Below are 22,104 nucleotides of genomic sequence, written 5' to 3' on the forward strand. Positions count from 1 at the left end.
CGGTTAGTTTAAGAAATAAACAAATACTTTTACACATATTTTGAGTAATTCGAGTTTGATGATTGAGATATGGGAAAATTATCGTGTTAACGCGAAGTCAATTCTGCGAAGCAACCCTGCTGATTGGTGGCTGTAAAACAACCCTCAGCAAACTATGGAGCTGTCAATTTTACGCGCCCATTTGATTGTTTTCGATCCGTTGTCATTCAACAGTCGATCACGTATTCTTTGCTTACGGGATAGTTGTGCGATTTTGCCACGAAAAACGTATCCTAAAAGTGTGCAGAAATGAAGTGCCAAATCCCGGAAATATCGTGGCACAATCGTGACCCGGTTCTGAGTGTCGACATTCAACCGAAAGGGTCGAACGAGCGAGATGATCAACATCATCGGTTAGCATCGGGTGGCACCGATTCCCATGTGTTGGTGAGTAGACTCACATCAAGACCTCGGTTGACGGCATTTTTATGTGAAACCTTTTTACGTACTCAGATTTGGTATATGGTACAAAATCCGGACTGTGGCACGATCACACTCGATTTGGCGGCCGATCTCACGCGGCACCAACGGGCGGTCAACGCTGTGCGTTGGTCACCGTCGGGAGAGCTGCTGGCTTCGAGTGACGACGAAAGTGTAATCTTCATCTGGAAGCAGAAGGGCGAATCGGAGGTCGTCAATATTCTTGGTAAGCAATGCGCGCGGCAGCTGGCGGCGAATGGGAAAGAATGCAAACTTGCCTTGAGCGAATGCAAACTTGCCCTAACACTTGACCTTTTTATTCGCAGACACAACGAACGAACAGGACAAAGAGATTTGGTTGACGCTGAAAATTCTTCGCGGACACATGGAGGATGTGTACGATTTGTCGTGGTCGGCCAACTCCGCGTTCTTGATCAGCGGCTCGGTGGACAACACAGCCATCGTGTGGGATGTGATGCGCGGTAAAAGCCAAGCGATCCTGCAGGACCACAAAGGGTTCGTGCAGGGTGTAGCTTGGGATCCGCAAGACAAGTACGTGGCCACACTCAGCACCGATCGCTACTTTCGGGTGTTTGACATTCAAAGCAAGCGTGTTGTTTCACGGAGCAACAAGTGTACCCTGCCAGTTCCGGCCACTCACCAGCTGCACGGTAAAACGGTTCGGCTGTTCCACGACGACACACTGCAAACGTTCTTCCGGCGGTTAAGCTTCAGCCCTGACGGTAACTTGATCGTTACCCCGTCCGGTGTGGCAGAAATCGAAGGGCTGGCCAAACCGCTCAACACGACATATATCTACACGCGGAACTCTCTCCGGCAGTGCGTATCACGGCGTATCGGCGTACTTATGGCGCGGTGCTAATGTGCGTTCTTCTCTGTCACGTTCTAGGCCAGCTATCACGCTTCCATCGCCCGACCAGTACACGGTTGCGGTACGCTTTTGTCCCGTGTTTTTCCAGCATTGGACCCACGCCGAAAGCAAACCACCGATCATTCCGCTCCCGTACCGGATGGTGTTTGCCGTTGCCACCAAAAGTTCCGTCTATCTGTACGACACGCAACAGACGGCCCCGTTCGCGCTGATCTCCAACATCCACTACACGCGGCTCACCGATATGGCGTGGTCTTCGGATGGCAAACTTCTGGTCGTCTCCAGTACGGATGGGTTTTGTTCGTTAATCTACTTCTCCGATGGAGAACTTGGGGTACCGTACGTCGCGCCTACCACAGAACCGGCGGAGTTCCCGGCAGAGGGAAAGCAAAATGGTGCGGAAGCAACCGGCTCGGACAAACCGCCGGCGAACGGAACCGATGCTAAACCGATTGCCTTCCGTCGGAAACCGAAACCGGTGGATTGTGGACCGGAACTTAAGGGCGAAACGAAAAAGGAGACTGTGAATTCGGAGCAACCGTTGGCACAGGACACCGAAAAGGTTGCCAAACCGATCGCCTTCCGACGGAAACCGAAACCGGTGGAACCGATGGAGGTTGACGGTGAACAGGAGGAGCACCCCACTGGTGATGCATCTCCAACGGCCCAGCTCGGGAAGGTGGTTCCACCGGGTGTGGAGTTTATCATCGAGAAGGATAAGATCATTAGTAGCGCCGAAAAATTCGACAGTCCCGCCAAGAAGGATCGCCCAGTGACACCGATCGCGGTGCGGCGTCATCCCCGTACGCCATCGGACGCGCAAGACGCACAACCATCACCACCAACAGCATCCACAACGGCACCATCATCCTCTACCTCCTCCTCGGTGGGAAAGAATGTGGTCAATCCGATCGCGATAAGGCGCTACCCGCGAGCACCGGTCGGCGAAAGACAGCCAGCGAAACCGATGATCGAACCAACCGCCGAGGAAGACGCAAACGATACGTGGCCGATTGATCAACCGAAACCGCAGCGGAGCGGGACAGAGACCGAGAAACGGGACCCCCAACCCGCACCGACCTCGCTAGTCGATTCGGAACAAACGGAGGACATTGTGCTGCTGGTGGAATCGGACGACGAGCAGCATGATGCACCAGCGGCCGGCGCAGGCACGGCGGCATCATCTTCCAGTGCGACGACTACGCCTAAAACGCCGCGACGGGTCGAGTTTCGGACGATATCGACGCCTAAATCGAAAAAGAAGCTCCTTTAGTTAGCCAATAGATGTAGCAGCCGAGCGCCGAGGTGCCGAGTAGCAGCAGCAGCGTAGCGTTTAATTATTCTATTCAATTGATATCCCGTAATAATACATAAACATATTACATGCGAATGAGAATTCGAATAAACAACAAGTGAGTATTGCTTTGCATTCGATGTTTGAAAATCAAGGTTAACAGATTGACGGTGATCACATTTCCAGATCGTTATGACCAATTTTTCCAAGCCTTTCAAGTGGAAAGAATTAAATAGAATACCGTACACAAAATATATTTAGAATATATCATTGAATTTATTTACTTTATTTTTTTACTGGTCACCAAACGATAGTTCGAATGAGCAAATGTGTCAAGTTCATTTAAAAACTGTGCTCATCTCGCGAGAAGTGAGAAGAGTGAGAATTCGAACCAAAAAGTGAGTAAGGTTGTCAAAGTGGTAAACGGTTTCGTGTCTCAGGAGCTGTGTTGGTCGTAGCAAAGTTTTGTCGTGCGTGTGGTTTTCCGATTTCTACAAACAACTCCCCAAACCCCAATAGACGCCAGTGGTCGGTGAATGTGCCGCAAGGAAGCAGTTACCGGGCCCGATTTCGGACTCGATCGGATATTACCGCCTCCGAATATCCGCGGAACCGCCTCCGAACCTGAACTGAACCAACAACCATTTAGCAGCAACACCCAAAGTAGGCCGCCGACCCGACGATGGGCGGGCAGAAGTTTCAATACGACGAGAGCGGTGGAACGTTTTTCTACTTTATCCTCTCGTTCCTGGCGCTGATCCTGATACCGGCCACATTCTACTTTTGGCCGCGCAAGAAAAAAGAAGGTAAGCCCGACCCCCGCCCGAAGCCTGCGTGTGCCCTTTCGTCAGAGTGTTATCAATCTGTTGCTCCGCGCGAGCAGGTCCCGTGTGTTAGGTGGCCAGCCAGCCAGTCAGTCGTCCATCCAGTGCGATACACGTATACGGTGGGCTGTCAAAAAAACCGGGCCAAAGCAAAGTACAGTTACTTGACTTGTTTTCTTAGCCGACCGCGTTTCCACTTTCATTCGCTAATCGGGTGGCCACCGTGTCTCACGTGGCACGCGTCAAGAATGCGATAGTGATTACTGCGACCGAGAAAGTCTGGACAAGGGGGAAAGCATTGAATGCGGTGCGAAGAACTGGCCGATAAATTGTACATCATGCTTTACAGTGTGCGCGCCACCATCTCGACGACAATGGGCCGCGGAGACTTGGGACCGTGCCAAACACTTGTGTAAACAATTCGAATTTGTAAGTTGCGGCCGGAGCGGTTCTTTTGCGTGCGAAAGATACCCCGCACAGCTCACTGTGATTCGTCACAGACTTAAACATCGGTGCTTTTCTTCGCTCCACGGCCTCCTGCGTTTGGCTACAGTGGTTGCACTTTGATGGGCCCGTCACGGTTTGGGGCCGCCGCCTCGATGACGCGAAATCTTTTCCGCTAGGTAGTTAATGACCCAACTCTTCTGTCCACAATTCCACAGATCCGGATCTAAAGCGCGAGAACTGCAACTGTGAGCCATGCCTGAGGAAGCGAGCCACCATGGAGCATTCCGACCCGTACAAGGGCGCCAAGGAGCTACTGATCAAGCTGTCGATCGTGGCCGGGTGGGCCCTACTGACGTTCCTCACGTACAAGGTGTCCCAGTTCGACTACGAGATGTCCAACTTTGATCCGTACGAAATCCTGGGCGTACCGCTCGGTTCGTCCCAGAAGGACATCAAGAAGGCGTACCGCACGCTGTCGGTGATCCTGCACCCGGACAAGGAAACCGGTGACGAGAAGGCGTTCATGAAGCTCACGAAAGCGTACCAAGCGCTGACGGACGATGAGGCGCGCAAGAACTGGGAAAAGTACGGCAACCCGGACGGGCCCGGGGCCACCTCGTTCGGTATCGCCCTGCCGTCGTGGATCGTGGAGAAGGAAAACTCCGTCTGGGTGCTGGGCCTGTACGCGCTCGTCTTCATGGTGGCGCTTCCGATCGTGGTCGGCACCTGGTGGTACCGGTCGATCCGCTACAGCGGCGACAAGGTGCTACTGGACACGACCAACATGTACTGGTACTTCTTCCACAAAACGCCCCAGATGCAGGTCAAGCGCGTCATCATGATACTGGCCGCGAGCTTCGAGTTTGACAAGCGGCACAACAATCAGGTGATCGAGCGCCAGTCGGACAACGACGAGGTGCCGGCCCTGATCCGGCAGCTGCCGAACCTGAACGAGAAGTGCAAGGAGTTGCCCTTCTCGCGCGGCTACTCCCTGAAGGCGCGTGCCATTTTGCACGCCCATTTGTCGCGCATCCCGGTGAAAGAGAACACGCTCGAGCTCGATCGCCAGCTGATCGTGCGCAAGTGCCCGTACCTGATCCAGGAGATGGTCAGCTGCGTGAGCCACCTGATTATGCTCGCGTACGCCAGAAAGAGTAAGTATTTTTGGGGCCAGGTTGTGATCAATACGCTATGTTATTTGTTCCGCTTTTTTCCGCCTTGCTCCAGTCCAGAGACTACCGACGATCGAGACGATCGAAAACTGTATGAAACTGTCGCCGATGGTGATGCAGGGTTTGTGGGAGTTCAAGCATCCGATCCTGCAGCTACCTCACCTGACCGAGGACATTCGGCAGTACATGCTGCGAAAGTTCAACGTCCGCAACCTTCAGCAGTTGGCCCAACTGAAGCCGGATCAGAGCCGCACGGCACTGCGCAGCCTGTCCGACGAGCAGTACGCCAACGTGGTGAAGGTGCTCGGCCGGATGCCGCTGATCGATTTCAACATGAAGTGCGAGGTGGTGGATGACGAAAACTCCAACGTCGTGACGGCCGGCGCAATCGTGACGGTTACCGTCGAGCTGGTACGGCGCAGTATGTCCGAACTGTTTGGTGATGCGACGGCCAAGGAGAAGCAAGGGATTGCGTAGGTTTCCCGCACCGGAATCTCCGATCCCGGTCCCCCTTTCTAACGCCTGTCGTTCCTGATTTTGAATCCACAGTGAAAGTAATGAAAATGGCGAAGGTGAAGGCGATGCGGACGGTGAGCTGGAGGTCACGGACGAGAAGCAGGATCCGAAGCAGCAGACGAAGAAGCAACCCGTTTGGCAGCCGAAACCGGGCAAGGGACCGTACAAGGGCAAAAGCAAAGGCGCACAGAAGAACCGTCGGATTGCGGCGGCTGCAGCTGCGGCCGCCGCCGCCGCCGCTACCGCTGCGGCAGCGCAAACGCAAGCGGCCAAGGGAAGCCATCCGGGAGAAAAGAAGGAAAAGGCAAGACGAAACGGTGCAAGAGGGTAATATGTACAACTAATAAACGTTCCCCAAACGTTTTTCTGCCACAAACAGTCCCAAAAGGCTGGCGGTGGCGACCGGAAGGCGGCAGGACCGGACGAGATGGAATCGGATGCCGAGAGTGGCGTCGAAAGTGAGAACGATGCCAGCGACGCCGCAGCGGATGACGATGACGAGTGGGAAAAGTATGTTGCGGCTGGCCCCGGGAGGAGGATCGCGGTCGATCGCTTCTGACACAATCACGTTCCTTTTTGTCCAGATTCCAGCAGAAAATTAACAAACGCGAGAAATTGGAAGGTCGCTCCAAAGTGTCCCATCCGGTGCACTGTCCACTGTTTCCTGAGGTAGTAAACCCTGGAACCCGGTTCCCGGTCCCGGTTCTCGGTGTCGTGCTAATGTTCTTCGGTGTGTCCCCGTAGGAAAAGCACGAGTACTGGTGGACGTACATTTGCGATCGAAAGTCACGCACAATGCTGACGGTGCCGTACCACGTGACGAACCTGATCCACCGGGAGGAGGTCCAGCTCAAGTTTACCGCCCCGAGGTGGGCCGGTGTGTACGTGTTCACCGTCTGCCTTCGGTCGGACTCGTACTTTGGCATGGACCAGCAGCTCGAGCTGAAGCTGGACGTCAAGGATCCGGCCGCCATCCCGACCGAGCATCCGCAGTGGGACATCAGCGAGTCGGAGTCGGACCACAACGAGATGCAGGCGAACGACAGCGAGTTTACGACCGATTCGTCCGATGGCGAGGATGAAGGGACGACGAAAAAGATGGATTGAGCGCCGCATGCCCCATAACGGAGCCGAAAACGAGCCGGAGGAGCCCCGTGTTGAGTTCCAGTTTCCGTTTTTTCTCCTTTTCACTGAGATACCTTTCGCTGTTTTTTTTTGCGTTGGTCATTGGGTCAGTGGGAGATTGATTATATCACACACCAGTCATCGACTGCGGCGCAATTTCGCGGTTGCGAGCTTCGCTGTATCTATGGCCAGTTGCTCCTGCTGTCTGGTGCCCCGAGCACGCGTAGCAATGGATTTATTTACTGTAACGGCGGTTCTATGCGAATCAGCGACCCAAGAACAGGGAGGGCGAAAAGATCATAGGTATATTATATTTGACCCCTGCTTCAAACACTAAAGGCCTCCACACACCGCCGAAGTAAATTCTGGAAAGCAAATTTCGGAACGTCATAACGCGTTGTCTTGTATGGGATTGTATGGGACACTACACACCGCCGACGACGTCGTTGACGGTGTGAAGTGTCCCATACAATCGCATACAAGACAACGGGTTTTGACGTTCCGAAATTTGCTTTTCAAAATGTACTTCGGCGGTGTGTGGAGGTCATAAGGTTCGCTATAGGTGATGATGAAATAGGGAGTTAAGAAATAAATAACAAAAATGGGTATGAAATGTAAAAAATAGCATTCTCTAACGCCGCCCAGTAGGTGGAATCGAACCACTTTGACGCGAATCAAATACAGGTTTGAAGCCTGCACCCCGGACCACCGAGGCTCAACTGGGCAGAGGCGCTCGTTCCAGGCGACGGTATATAAGACACGTGCATTGTATTTCACTTCTAGCGATGTATATGATCCAGACTGTTGTAAGGTTCCGCCGTGTTGTTGTACCGTTCCGTGCTACCTCTTGCCTGGTATATTCTCCTGTTGCTTTGTCAGCGATTTGACAAGCGAAGCGGCATCGTCGCCGCACGGTTCCGGATGCTTTTTTCATACAAAACATTTCAAAACGTCGAGGATGATCGCTCCTGATTATGATTCCAACTCACATTTCTTTCAGTTTTGAACTACACAACAGTAGGCCAAGTTCAACAATGATTGATGATGTGCAAGGAGATTTCTTTATTCGACATTATACTGACTGTACAAGAAACTGACCTCCCGGAGGGCCCGCTACGAAACGTACGAGATGGTGATTTTTAAAAATATGTAGTCCTTTTTATTAATTGCATTTTCCTTAAAGAATGATCACTGTCCACATGTCGATAGTTTCCGGTTTCCCTTTCGCGGTGGTCGGATTCGGCGACGAGTTCGCATCCCCGCACGGTTTGCAACGATAAATGCCATTGCGCTTCTGTTTCGTTTGCCGCTTTTGAATGCACTCCGCATCGGGCATCCTTCCTCTATCACTAGGGGGGGAGGGTGTGTTCTACAGCCTCTGATAGTTGAAGATGTCCTGCATAGCTGCCGGCGAATCGTCTATTCCAACACTCTAGGATCTAGGATTGTCTTGTCTGGAATCCGTCCCGGGACTTCTGTGGCTACTCTCGTTTGGAGCTGTTTCTTTCACTGGCGCCCTGAACAATGATGGTTTTACGGTTCGTGTTGCTGGGACGCGGTGCGCCGTGGATGAGATGACGATGGCGACGCACTTATTGGATGGATCGGTTGAGTGCTACTATTCTTCTTGCTCCTGCTCGGCCAACATAGGATCATCGGTATCGATTAGCTTGCTGGAGATTTCTTCCTAAGGAGATGAGAAGCCAGAAAATGGACACCAACCGTTAGTGATGCGCATTATGTGTCCACCCGCTGCTAGGTTAGAGAAACAAGAGGGGAGAAACCCTTGACAGCAGCAACAGCAGCAAAAAAGGGGTACTTTGTTAGACTTCGAGGACTTCGAAAAAGCGTGCCCGTATGGGGGCCCCACCACATTCGCAATCTGGGTGTGATTAGGGTATGCAAAACACGGGAACGGAACTCCGGACCTCTGCTTCTTCCAGCGGCTCGTCGTCGACCTCGATGATCTCCTCCTGCGCATCCTCGCTCTGACCGGCCAGTGCTGCTGCCGATGCGCGCAGCATCTCCTGCTCCTCCGAGTCGCTACCGTCGGCCTCCATCGTACCATCGCCACGGGCCACATGACGTACCTTCAAAGCACACAATGATGGTGTTGGTTTCATGGACTTTATGTTAAAAATCGAATCGAACAGAGGGGACGCGAACGTTCAACAACGATCAAGCGGTCTCACAGGTTAGTGGGTCAATGGAAAATGGTCAGCAAAAAGTCAGGAAAACATGAACAGATTAGAAAAGTGAAAGTTTATTAAGATACAACAAAAGTGTTGCAAATGAAGGTCGCAAAGGTATCGAAAGGGTGTAAGCGATAAGGACTCCAGAAGTGAAGTGTTTTTTTTGTAAAGGCGCGACAGTCGTAAGAAACGATGACCCAAACACGGAAAGCAAGCCGTAGAGAGCGAGAGCAACGGGCACAGGAGTACACATTGCGCGGCGGAACAACATCGAAGACGAAGGCCATTCATTTCTCAAACCTCGACGGCGTCTTTACTCGCCACCGGACTGGACGGGCGATCCTCCACTACGTTCGGGGGTCGCACGTCTTCTATCTCCTCCTGCTCGTCCGTCGTAGAGCTTCGCCTCGATTGACTTCGATCGTCATCCGACCCGCCGGAGTCGAGCTCGTCTTTACTGTCGGACGGAAGAGCTTCCGGTTCTTCCGGTTCCGCCGCCATTCGTTCCACGGGATCCTCCGGCTCAACGGGTTGCGGCTCTGGATTGGATTCTGCGTCCTCTTTCTCATGCGCTTCGGAATCCTTAACCCGAAGATCAGCATCCTCTTGGGCTTCGTCGGTGTGATCCGTTTGTGCTGCTTCATCATCCTCGTTTGTCGTCGTGTTTACTTCTTCCGTTGCCTGTTCCTGCCGCTCCTCTGAAGTTTGTTCCGCAGGTTCTTCCTTCGCTTGGAACCCGTGCTCAGAGTCATCATCGTCTTTTTGAGGCTCGTTTTCTGCTGCTTCGCTCTGTTCCACGTTATCTGGCGTTTCTTCATCCGGTCCCGGTGGCAGGGTTTCACTGATCTCCTCCCCGATCGACCCATCCGGTTCCTTATCAATCTCTCCAACCGATTGCGGCGGGTCGTCTTTCGTTGCATCGTTGTCGGTGACTAGTTTACTGTTTGCTTCCTCCTCATCCACGCCCTCTAGCTGGCCATTCGCTTCCGGTTCCGGGGCTTCCCCTGTTGGGCTCGTACTCTCCTTCTCAACCGTGACCTCGTCGGGATTCTATTCGAGTGAATGCAATTTTGTACCAGGGATGTGTGCGTGGTGTGTGGCCAATTGAATGGGGATCGACACATGATGGATGTGAGGAGTGTGTGTTCCAATTCGATGTTCCGATTCCGATTTGGATGGGGACCCTCTCCCCCCGGGGGATTGGAATAGAGAAACAATGTGTGAAGTGTAATTATTGATGGGATGTAATTTGTTCGTGCAAACAGTTAAAAAGGCTTTCTCCAGCTGCCGGTCGATGCGTCATCAATCATTAGTGGCTCGCGGCACCGATAAGATTAATGGTTTATCGCAAAAAATACAACACAAGCGAACTGGGCGATACTGGGTAGCGCGGCCGGTTAGTCATATTTGCGCGTGCGAACCACAAACAAACAATCCGAATGCATGCACAGTATTACAACATTCACGACGACGGATGCGCTGTGGTGTGTGTTTTTATAGCTTTCCTTTATTTGAAATGTATCTCGTGTGTGTAATGTATTCGTAAGATTATACGGTAAATTAACCACCACGCCACTCTCTAAGCCGCCGTCCCGTCCGTTGATAACAGTGAAGCGATCGAAGAACGATACAACAACGGAACAACCGGAGCAAACCACCTCACCTCCTCGGATCGGAAAGGCGCACCTAAATTAAAAACCACGTACTATCGAATCATTACTAGAATACTAACACAATGTGGTCTCTATTGTGTGTCCCTATGAGCTGTCTGATCTATTTGTTCTACTCTACTTTGAACGGATTTAACCTTTTCGTTGAGACGCTGGGGCAATGTATTTTTGATTTGCTTTGCATTGACGTTTGCTTTGATACGTTTTCGTTTCCTATGGGTTTGTAACGTTCAGGGGATCAGCGGTTGCTAGGCGACACGAAGCGAGCAAAAACTAAACTCTAGGTAATCTTTTAAATTCAAGAAGCTTCTCAATCCTTAAACAAACAGCTCCACACACTAACCTTCGGCGCCGTTCAATTCAGTGATGGGTGTTTAACTTCAAAAGTGCGCTTTAATTCTGTCTCTTTAATAGTATTCTCACTAAATAACTGGAATAATATACGATTGTAAATAATATAGGCGTATAGTCGCTGCTGCTGTCGGGTTTTCCGTTACGTCTCGCTGCAGCTACAGCATGGTGAACTACGATTGCACACACTGCACTTGACAGTCGCTTCGCCGAAAACGCCCGTGCCTTTTTTAAATTGCTTACTCTATCTCCGTTCGCCCCGTTAGCTTATTCTACAAAATCATTTTCAAATCGCGTTCGCTACAGCGTTCTGTCTCTGTACTGGGAATGGCGCGCGCGATTAGGTCTTTTACATGCTTGTCTTCTTTGTTTCCTTGTTACCACATATGCTGCTGGCCACTGTTGGTGTGGTTCTAAAATCATCTCCCATCCATCAACACCTGGGGCGGTAGGAACCTCCTAAATAAATATTCCTATATTCTGCGTGTGCGCGTCAAACGGCAGTGCGTTGTTTTGCCGACCGTTCCCCGCGTGTGGTGTTACAAAATAGCGCCCGTAATCGTAAAAAGTCGGTAGCCCCCAAACAAGAAAAAGGTGGCCGCAAGTGGCTTCCATTAGTCATCAATCAGCAGCGCGCAGTGAAGGGTCATCAGGGGAAAAAAAACTTTCTTCCACACAACCCGCGTGTTACGCAGTTCCTAGGCCACAACCGGTGATCCACGGTGTGTAAACAAACTAGCAAACTAAGAGGGGGTCACTTCCCACGTAATCCGTGGGGTCATGTGCGCAGTTTTGGAATCACCCCACGGCATAGTTACGTTCTGCGTCCACGTGTCTTTAAATGGACCATAAAACGGCCCACCGATAAGATAATCGCGAGCTTATCGGCGGGTCTCTGCGCGTCAGGTGTTTAGCAGAGCCAGAGGTGGTTAGAGCGAAAAGCAGCAAGGAGGATCGCCTTTTTTGGACAACGAAGCAGTTTGTTGCACACACACAAAAGAAAACACCAAAACATCGTTAGGAGGCCAACTCTAGGTGGTAAACAATCGAAGGGAATTAAAGGGGAAAGGGAGGAAGTTTGGCAGTTCTCAGCACTCAAACGCGACACCCGCGCGCCAGATGGCGCGCACTACTGCCCCTCTGCGCCACAACTCAAACCTCGTTCGGGCCATCCACGGCGTCACCGGCAGCGGCGTCCTCGCCATCGGCAGCAGCGTCGTTGTCGTCCTTGTTGGCTTCAGTCTTGTTTTCTTTGTTTTCGTCATCGGCCGCCGCCGCCGCTTCGCCATTCTTGTGCTCCGTCGTCTCGACGGGCGCCGGTGGTGGCGCCACCTTCAGGAACACCTCCAGATTGTCCACCTCGTTCGCCAGGTCAAAGTCATCGTAGTCGCCACAGTACTCGGTGTCGTTGAACAGCTGCGGTGGCAAGGCGTGCCGCGGGTTCGGATCGCTGATCGTGCATCCTTTGTGGGCGGCATTCGTTTGCATGAAATCCTTTTCCCCCTCCTGGCCCGGCTCTGTGATGTCGATGATGCTGTACTCTATGTGCTTGCTGTCCATGATCATCGTGACCCGTTGCTGCCGTTTTTTCACCTAAAACACACAGACAGAAAATAGGGATAGAATTAGCCTTTAGCGACGATCAAGAATGAGGAAGAACTCCGTTGCCCGTCATGAAATCTATCAGCATTCCACCGCAAGTAGTAATTCTTCTTTCACTGCTTGGCATAGCAATTAACGCGCGGCAACGGCCGCAGAACTCACGCCACGGTCCGGCGGATGTTTTGATGCCTATACGCCTGGGCCTAAGTAGAGCTCATTTGTCCGAGGTACGCGCGCGATCGGGGGCGAGAAATTTACTAACACGCTGTGTACTAATATTTCACCCGCAAAACATGGTCCCGGGATGTCATCACAGAATGTTATTCCCCCGGCTTAGCCCGTCACACGGGCTGAGACTTTTCACGGACACAATGATAATTAATCAAACCGCGAACGAACGCGAATCGAATGCCTCCTGTGCTCTGTGTTAATCATTAATCGCAGGCTCCTGGTTCGGGAAAATAATAATCATAGTTAGGCATTACGGGGTCACATGATGCGCGATACGAAAGACACAACATAGGACCGATCACCTCGCGATCGTACTGCTCGTTCCGCGCTCACGACTCTGATGACTGTCGGACGAAGATTTATTAGCATAATATTTTCATTCACCTATTAATCGTACAAAACGGACTTCCTCAACGCAACGCACCACGATCCGCCCCAACGGACATGGTGGTGGTGCCAGGCTATTTTTGCCCGACACCACAAGGAGAGAGCGAGAGAGAGGGCCGCTTTTCATTCAATCATTTCCCATCACTCACAGCCGGTAATTGCCGTTGCCGGGGATGCTGGGCTGCACATCTGATGTGCGAAGAGTGTTCCGCGAGGAAAGTTCCGCTTCGTCGAGCCGGAAAAACAAAAACAACAATCGTGCTCGGTGATCGCCGCGAAAAGTGTTCGCAGCACTACGGATTGGATTTCATAATTTCGCTCGCGCTTGTTGTTTGACGGAAATGCGCGCGTGTCCCGTCCCGTGTAGCTGCAGCATCGGTGGTCCTCTGCAAAACGACTAAAAATACGGCCCGGAATATGATTCCAATATGCCGCCGACCGAACCATTTCCCGTCAGCATAAACCCGAACACCGCCGCGCTCGCTGACGGTTCGCAACCAAATCACATGCGGCCGACCGTCGATCGTCAAAAACAGATCGTTCGCCCCACGCGAAACAGTACAACGAACTGGTGGGCGCGCGCGCGCGCCCGAGCGCCCGTGGCCGATTATTTAATTCGGTTCGGTGTCTAAACAGCTCTAACTCAACATCATCAACACCGCGCGCACTCGAGCAGCGATAGATAAAATTAGAAACTAGATTTTCCTTTTCATTCGCGACACGCGGCCACAAGCGCCCAGGACACAGCAAGACATTTAGGGATTTCGATCGGAAAACCCGACGACGAAGGCGACGAGGCAGGAAACAGAACTTCCGTCTTCCACGCCAGAAGCGCGATCGATGATCGTGAGAGTATATTACACCCAACACCCAGTAGTTATGGCTTTGTTGACGATTTATTTTGATCGAGGGATCGCCCTTGATCGATCTTATTCTTGGTGCAAAAGCAAACCAAGCGCTCTGATCTGATCGTTTGATTTCATCAGAAAAAACAACGCGAAGCAAAGAATGCTACACGCCACAGAACTCTGCCTCTGTTGTGCGTGGCCGACCGAGGACAGCCGAGAGATTTATTGGCGGTTCCCGTATTGGTACGCCTCATTTAAAGAAACCCGTGTTTTATGGGTCTCACAACAACCACAAGAAACAGAGAGAAAATTTTCCATTCCCCGCAAGTCCCAGGTGGCCAGGTGCCAACAAGCCATCTGTTTCGCCAGTGACCGAAGCTAACAAAGGAGATTCGGAATCCCTGTTTGAATGTCGCGCCATCAGGAAGTGATCATTGATCAGCTGTTTCAGCTACTATCGGCTCATCAATCAAGCAGCTCAAGAAGGAACCAGAATCTACAAGATTTCATAATTAAACCCGACTGGCGCAGCTCGCGGGACGATTTATTTAAAAAGAGCGTCTCGGGGTTGAATCACACAGCGGGCGCGAAGCGGACACTTTTCGGGGAAATAAAGACCGCGCCGTCGCCTGTCGGACAAATGTGACGAAACACACCCATCCTGACGCTGCTTGAAGATATTACTGGGCTGTTCAATAAGTTCTTTGCATCGCTAAGGACACATTTTTTGGGGGTTTGAAACACACTTTAATGTTCGGTATGCCCTTCCCGAACATTAATACACTTTTTTCACTTGTACACTGAAGTGAAAAACTGGAACGCGTTCAAAAAACGATGGATTTGGATGGATGATGGATGGAAATTCATGGCTTTTAGGCATTTTCAAATTGCTCTTGTGACACACGGTGCATTTCCCTGATGAAAGAGAGGATGTTTTCCTTCTTCAAACCGGGTCTTTTTCACGCATTTTTTTCCTTCAGCTGGTCTGAAAAGTTACAATAACAATAAAAATTTATTGTTTTACCAGTTTGCAAGTAATCCGCTAACAAAATTTCATTCGCATTCCCACAAAACTGATGCCAACACATTTTAGGGCGATTTCGGGACACGAACTCATTTCGGAACCGAAGAACCAGATCCAAACCACTCCTTAGCCTCTTGTTTTGAACCAGGATCATGTTGATAGACCCAAGTCTCGTCCATTCTCGTGATGATTCAATAGGCAAAATCCACTTTATTCTTTCGAAAAAGCTCAAAATGTGACGGAGAAAGTTGTGTATTTTTTCCGATTTCAGGTGTTGTGTCTGTTTTTGACGTTTTTGACATGGATCGTCTTGAAGGCTAGTACGACCACGTTTACCAAGTCTCAGAAACCCCCTTTTAACCCCCTAATTGAAGGCGAGGAGTCCTTATACACCATTCAACATTCGATCATAATTTTCATCAAACCTTCCAAAAATAAAAATTCAATCACTTCACGATACTCGATTTTTTTTATTGTAAAAAGTACTGTAACATTTCGATACTAAATGGCTTGTAAAAAACAAACTAAGCGATCGATTGAAATGAAACTTCATATGCGTTCATATGAAAAGTGGACCAATATAACAAACGAAAAATGAGGCTCGTAGCAGCGCCGTCTGTTATCGAGGCTAAGAACTTATTGAACATCCTACGCCGGTACGAACGCCGGACCGGCAAAGACGGTATCAGGACACACACATTACACGCTGCCATCAGCATGTCATCGCGGATCATCGGCCACTGTCGGCAGCCTATTTAGTTACACATTATAAATGGCCTAAGTGCCGGAATAAAAACGGAACCTGCAAAACGTGTTGGTGGTTTACGAAAATACGCGTTTTTACGTTACGAAAACTACTGGGTGTTGGGTTTACGAAAATACGCGAAAAACCAGGAAGCTGCCTTGGCCGTGTCCGAGCGCTCAATGTCACACACACCCGAGGAGAGCCAGGTGACAATCAACTCGCACAGTCAACGAGATCATCATCATCGGTGAGGATCAGGTGCCCCAAGATTTGATGTAGAGTGTGCTAATTTGCATTTCCTCTTCCTCTTAGGAGCGCGTCCGCGAGACACGGCCGCTGCAGCGAGTGCCAACAAATGCAGCTCTCGTCGGGCGCGCGGGGCACATGTTTCTAGCGAACCGTTAAATAATGGCCCGCACCATTTGTTTACACACGCCACCAGTCCCAGGCATCCCTCCCGCCAGGGTTTGGACCGTGTAGTTCCTCCCGCGGCACGCAGCAGGTGCACAAACAATCCGCGGAGGATCTCTCGGACCACCAACACCGTTTGATCCAATAACCCTGATGCGCGGCGTCTTCACACCTTTCGCGCGGTTCGCGCGCTCTTTCCTCATCAACCTGCGTGCCTCGGGGCGTCTTACACGATCACCTCCTTATGTGATGTAGGTCATTGCACTTGATCATCCCGCCGCGCGAAATCGAATTGCGAGCGGCCATTGATCTCGTGTGACCGGCGCCCAGCATCACTTCTTATGCTCATCACCATCGTGGCGGCGGCGATCGTCGTGCCAAAGATCACGCGAAGGCGTCGTTCATTTGCTGGCCCCCCCCTCCGCCACCGATTTGTGAGGCCGATTAGCGTCAACTTGACACACCGCCGTACGCCGCCGCAAACCGCAACCGCAACCGCATATGGCCGACCGCCGCAGTGTGTAAGGGTTTGATCGGGGTTGATCGTCGGAATGTCGCTGCCCCTTTTCGGGGCAACAACACACTAACGGGGTTTTGGGGTTACCTGCCCTGGCGCCCCCCTATTGGCCATCTATCATGTCCCTTCCTTCCTGGCAATCATTTCGATTCGCGTTCGGTTTTATGCGCTTTTCGGTACACGTTTGCCCAGAATACTTTTGATAAATTTCACGATCGCGATCGGGACGTGTACCGCCTTTATTTTGTCTACAATTTAATCGCACCGAGCCGCACCAAGAGCGAGCAATATTATTGTTGCGGGGCACTGTTGGGACCCTGTTTTTGATTTATTTTACTGCGCACTCTGTGCTGTGGTAATGTTTTGCCAATTTTATGGCGGGGTGAACGAAAGTTTCGTAATTCTCATCCGCCGTCGCGAGCCGTCTCGAAGAAAAAGCTGAAAAAACAAAAGTCGATCGGCGGTGGGCAGAATGGTGGCCACCCCCCGGGCACGAGCACGATGGGGCTGCGTCTATTTCACATGGCGGTTAATTGGGAAATTGTAAGAAATAAATTCGTTGCCGTGTCGCGTACGGCAACCCGGCGCTGATACACGCGCGGTGCTGCCGAGGAATGCGCCAGAAATGCGCGCCAAGTGCGCAGAACCCGAAAGGAGATGTTGCCAGTGAGTTGACAGAACAATCAAATACAGACACGATCACGATCGTGATCCGCGCACGTTCAAGGACACATCATGTAGATTCTCGACGGTTCTCGTTCTCGATCGACGGCCGGCGAAAGATCGATTGTTTTTACTTTCCACTTTCACTCTGTGGCGTGACGAAAGGAAATAACAATCGATACGCGCCACGAGTGGCAAAGACTCTTTCGTCGTCCCTAGTCCGCGATCCCGCGTTGTGTTTCTATTTCGGTTCCAAGCGCGTCAGGCGTCAGTTTCGCGGGCCACCCAAAGAATTATGTAGCTGTGGCCCCACCAGGCGCAATAATCGGACAAGAATATATTTAATTTTTCCCTCCTATTCGAAACCCATTCTGGCGCGCGGCACTCAAGTGCGGATTATCTAATTCTCGTGTGCTCTTCTCTCGTAGCCGCTCGTACCCCCCGGAAGCTAGGGATCTAATTACCACCGTGCACCGACAAATGGTACTCGTCGGGCCGGGTTCGCTTGTGTCAACACAGGAAATGAAAGTGAAATCGCGCAAGTCGAGTAAGGCGCATTGGACAGGTTGTGGAACTGCTCTCGGTCCGCCGCCGGGTTTTGGGCGCACAACAATTTGCAACATTGTACACCACAAATCTTTGTCCCATTAGAGTGCGCCACCGGGTGTGCCAACAACCGAGCAGCAGTGAGAGAGAGTCCTTCAAACCGAAGCGAAGCATCTGCGCGGCCAAATATAGCCGTGCCAACGTCTGTCTCTGTTCTCTGTTTTGCTCTGGCGGGCGCGAGAGATCGATTTCTACGGACGATGTGGCCCGTAGGTCTCTCGATTGGACGCACCCCACAGTATCAGTTGCTAACCTTGGGATGGATCTTTATTTGGCGGCAGTCGCGAGTTGATGGCACGTATATGGCACGAATGGAATGACCTTTTACGACAGCCTTGATGGTCATAAAGTTAACTTCCTGGTCGATCACGAGGGGGACTCCATTGGGCATCCAACCAGAGTGTGCCGTTGCTCAACTCAAATCAACAACCCCGTGTCCCCGAAACACATGCGGGGAGGGCGCAAAAACATATGCAACCCGCGAACAGCACGAAAGCATAGGTCGGGTGTTGTATCCGAATTTGATTTGTTGGCCGTTCCGCACGCTCCAAAAATAGAACCCGCGCGCCCCAACCGAAGGTCCGCGTAAACAACAGCAAAAGTAATGAGGGGCGGAGAAACCGAAACGACGTCATGTTGGACAAACTGGAAGACGGTCTTCTTCGTTCGGCGAACTCCTCAACTTAACGGCTGGCCTTGAACGATCACACAGAAGATCACCGATCCGTACGGAACCCGGGGGACCATTGTTCCTCGGCAACTGCAACCGGGCGGCTGCGTCTCTGAATTCAATTGCATTAAGTGAAGCGTAACCATCCATTTCATGCGGTTCCGCTCATGTGGACATCGATCAGTGAAGCTCGAGTCCCTAGAACTCGGAAGCACCACTGGCCGCAGGCAATGATCCATTGCTGCACTTTATTGCGCACCAATTAGATGCATTATGCGCGCCAGATGATAATGGAGGTGTGCATTTTTGTGGCCACAGCACAGTGCGCCGCATCGGAGGGCATATTAAACGGGGCTGCCTTTTGCACTTGCACATTCATGATCAAGATCAAGTAATCTCATGCTGGTTAAGCTTCAGCGCACCGGATCGGTCGAAAGTAAGTGAGACCCGCATTCAGTGTGTCAGGCGTCAGGCGGGTTGGCGCAACTTAAAACAGTAAAAATGGGAACGCCGACTATAGGGGAACCGATTTCACCAATTACTACAACCAGTCCCCGTGATCGCCCCACTTGAATATGAATGGTTGGCCACCACTTGATTAAAAGTGGCTCCGACTAGAAACTCCAAAAAGGCCCGGCGAACCACACCCGCCGCCGTGGCGTTTGTCGCGAATGTTTCATGTTTTATTTAGCCGAAGCTTTCCGGCTCGGAACACAACCGACCGTTTCGCGGATAGAGAGAATCGAGATGTTTAAATAAACATTCGCCATCGATCGCGCCCCGAGGCGGGAAATACACAAAGTAATTAAGTGTAAATAAATTGCTTCCAGATAAAATAAATGTCCTCCGGAAGGTTGAACTTCCGCGTGACTTCTGGGGCTGCTGGCAAGTGCACTTTCGGCTCTATTTCGCGTGGATTTATTTATTTTGATGCACAGCCTAAGCCCAGGAGCGACATAAAAACAAGTTTCAAGGCCCCCCAGAGCGTGTCCGCCGGCGGTCCAGGGACACACGCGACGACGAAGGAGAAAGAACATTTTTAGAAAGAATCTCCTCGCGTAAATTGTGTGGCCATCGAATTCGTTCGCCGAACCGAAACCGGAGACAAAGCCGCAGCTCAGGGTTTCCGCTTGGAACACACAGGGTGGACATGTGTTTTATTTTATATTTTTCTTGCCCGCTCTTGGGGCCACCAGCCAGTAGCTTTGTTGAGAATTATATTTTATTTAAATATATCGAACCAAATGTTTCCTTTGTGGGGCGACAAAAAGGAAACGGATCGAGAACAAAGCGCTTCCAGCGGCGGCCGACATGGCGGTGGAGCACAATGATAACACACCCAGCGTAGCCGGGAGTGGCCGTTGGGGCATGTGTTCCATTAAGTGACTCACTTTGCGGCCATTCTGTGGTGTACCAACCAGCGCAGAGCGTTCCCCGATGACTCATGCTGACGCCATATTTTATGTAAAGTCGCGTGGCCAATGGTTTTATTATCCGCCGCCGTCGTTATTCGCTCGGCTTGCAGTTGACATTTTAACCCGCGGTTCGTATAGGGTTTGGCCACGATGTGGGGCCATCGGTGAAGCATGACATCATCATCACGCCGCTTCCGTTGCGATGGAGCAGAAAGTGCCGTCTTTGGTCGACGATGCTCCCGAAGGATACAATAGAATGATTGACGCAGTCCCGGTTCTCAAACTACACAGGATTACGGCACCAAAACAAAGCGGAAGTCGGATCAATCTCTCGATTCTCTCGCTCTCTCTCTCTACACGATCGACGGTGGGGCTCAAGAGAGGCTTTTCTTTCCATCTTTTTGCCCGATTATTTATAACTATTAACCCGCTCCTCTAGACGGTGCGATACAAACACACTGACGGCTCATTTAGGTACCGCGGAACACCGTCTCGACGATGGGACGTGAGTGTCCGCGAAACCATACTGATGCCCCCCGGGTTGGGGGATTTGATCGTTCATGGCCATGGCCAACCGATTCTCTGGCTGCCACTATCCCCACAACTGCCCCACTTACCTCTTTGCTGCCGGACATTCCGCTGATGTACACTTTGACAACCATTTTGATGCGATTTCGAGTTTCGGGAATTCAACTGATGCCACTGATTAGTGAGGAATTTGGTGATGTTTCCGCTCCAAGCGCCTTAAACAGTTGGGGTCGCACTCAAATTTCAGGCCCAAACCGAGGTTATCTATCTTTTTTCACGGTTCACTTTTTTTCTTTTTTCCTCTCGCGCCGTATTCTTTCGCGGCCACACACAAGCCTACTATATGCACACGCACTGACGGCGATGTGTGAAGAAATAGGATGATTCCTCTACGCACACACACACTCACTCGCGCGCTCTAACACTGTGGTCGATTAGAACCAAACGTTCGGCTGGGAAGGAAGAAAAAGAATAATAAACACGGGAAATCACACCACCTGCGGAATGGGCAAGGGGAATTGAATGATAATGCACTGCTCGGCTGGGCGCGGTCCCTGATGAGGAATCGACAAAAATATCAGATCGCAGATCGCAGCTCGCGGCGAACAAATCACACTTTGCTTTCACACCATCACAGCTTCCTCGATCTGTTGCAACCGTGAACGGTGGAAGGATTCACTGACAAACTCCTGAAAAGTGTAAGGCCAACACGGGGCACGCATTCCAGCGTACGCGGGGACACTTGCAATTCCGCCGACGATGTTCCGTCTGTTTCCCGAAAATGCTGCTGCTGGGCTGTGGAAAAACCGGCGCTTTTTCAGCAGCCGAACGAGAGAGTCTAGCTTTTTACACTCGCTGTGGCACAGATGGTCTGATTTGCGATACACACCACAAAGATTGGTATGTTGCTCGATTCGCTGCTAAACTCGGGGGGATCTATTCAATTATAGAGACTTTGAGCTGCAATAGCGTAACATTAACGCTAAGATCTAAGAATATTATCTCTAATAATAATCTAGTATTGCGCGATCTTAACTTTTGTTAATTTGTTAATTTTGTTAAACGTCAAAACACGAAACGTCAAAATATTTTATGAATGTTGTTTTTATGAATTTAAACCTTACTAAGACACTGCGAACCTAACTTTACGTAAGTACGAGTCAACCTACGAAAATCCCGAACAAATCCCGAACAAATCCGAACACGAAACGGAGAGCTGTCAAAGCTGTCAACTGTCAGTGTTGGAACGAATCTAGTACTCCCAACCGAATTTTGAAACGATCAGTACATTCACCGGAAAATATAGAGAGCAGAGAGCACACAGTGGAAATTGCCTTACAGAGAGCTCAGCTTTAGCGTAGAAATCTTATAAAAATAATTCAGAGGATTACAGAATGGAAATGTGCTCTATATTACGTTTCTGTTACCCCGCATCTCCTTATAACACCGTTTAGATCACTTTCCATTGCTGTTTGACATCTCCGCCGATCAAAACAAACCAATAGTAAAAAAAGG

At 50.9% G+C, this 22,104-nt stretch overlaps 3 protein-coding genes and 1 non-coding gene across 8 annotated transcripts; 2 read left to right on the plus strand and 2 right to left on the minus strand.

The window, feature by feature from the left end:
- The first annotated feature begins 288 nt into the window (after positions 1-288).
- Positions 289-2,633, plus strand: LOC128267098 (chromatin assembly factor 1 subunit B). The gene is made up of 4 exons (XM_053003887.1): positions 289-426; positions 493-685; positions 786-1,299; positions 1,370-2,633. The coding sequence occupies exons 1-4, from the start codon at positions 289-291 to the stop codon at positions 2,622-2,624; spliced, it is 2,100 nt and encodes a 699-aa protein (XP_052859847.1). The 3' UTR covers positions 2,625-2,633.
- A 502-nt stretch (positions 2,634-3,135) lies between these two features.
- On the plus strand, positions 3,136-7,112 carry LOC128277645 (translocation protein SEC63 homolog). Of its 3 annotated transcripts, none has more exons than XM_053016133.1 (7): positions 3,136-3,451; positions 4,132-5,070; positions 5,144-5,561; positions 5,638-5,913; positions 5,977-6,114; positions 6,189-6,273; positions 6,349-7,112. In XM_053016133.1, the coding sequence occupies exons 1-7, from the start codon at positions 3,328-3,330 to the stop codon at positions 6,709-6,711; spliced, it is 2,343 nt and encodes a 780-aa protein (XP_052872093.1). In that variant the 5' UTR covers positions 3,136-3,327; the 3' UTR covers positions 6,712-7,112. The 3 variants fall into 3 exon arrangements, with proteins under 3 accessions (XP_052872093.1, XP_052872092.1, XP_052872094.1); XM_053016132.1 differs by having other exon boundaries at positions 5,638-5,908; positions 5,984-6,114; XM_053016134.1 differs by having other exon boundaries at positions 5,638-5,908; positions 6,032-6,114.
- A 255-nt stretch (positions 7,113-7,367) lies between these two features.
- On the minus strand, positions 7,368-7,454 carry Trnastop-uca (transfer RNA opal suppressor (anticodon UCA)). Its single transcript has one exon. It is a non-coding gene; the product is annotated as a tRNA-Sec (tRNA).
- A 363-nt stretch (positions 7,455-7,817) lies between these two features.
- Positions 7,818-21,659, minus strand: LOC128268770 (SH3 domain-binding glutamic acid-rich protein homolog). 3 transcript variants are annotated; one of them, XM_053005977.1, is made up of 5 exons: positions 21,626-21,659; positions 20,679-21,041; positions 12,101-12,535; positions 8,658-8,819; positions 7,818-8,416 (listed from the first exon to the last, which is right to left on the minus strand). In XM_053005977.1, the coding sequence occupies exons 2-5, from the start codon at positions 20,721-20,723 to the stop codon at positions 8,348-8,350; spliced, it is 711 nt and encodes a 236-aa protein (XP_052861937.1). In that variant the 5' UTR covers positions 20,724-21,041; positions 21,626-21,659; the 3' UTR covers positions 7,818-8,347. The 3 variants fall into 3 exon arrangements, with proteins under 3 accessions (XP_052861937.1, XP_052861939.1, XP_052861938.1); XM_053005979.1 differs by lacking the exon at positions 21,626-21,659 and adding an exon at positions 21,479-21,600 and having other exon boundaries at positions 8,646-8,819; XM_053005978.1 differs by lacking the exon at positions 21,626-21,659 and adding an exon at positions 21,479-21,599.
- Between the last annotated feature and the right edge of the window lie 445 nt (positions 21,660-22,104).

Source organism: Anopheles cruzii, chromosome 2, assembly GCF_943734635.1.
Source record: "Anopheles cruzii chromosome 2, idAnoCruzAS_RS32_06, whole genome shotgun sequence".
NCBI lineage: Eukaryota > Metazoa > Arthropoda > Insecta > Diptera > Culicidae > Anopheles > Anopheles cruzii.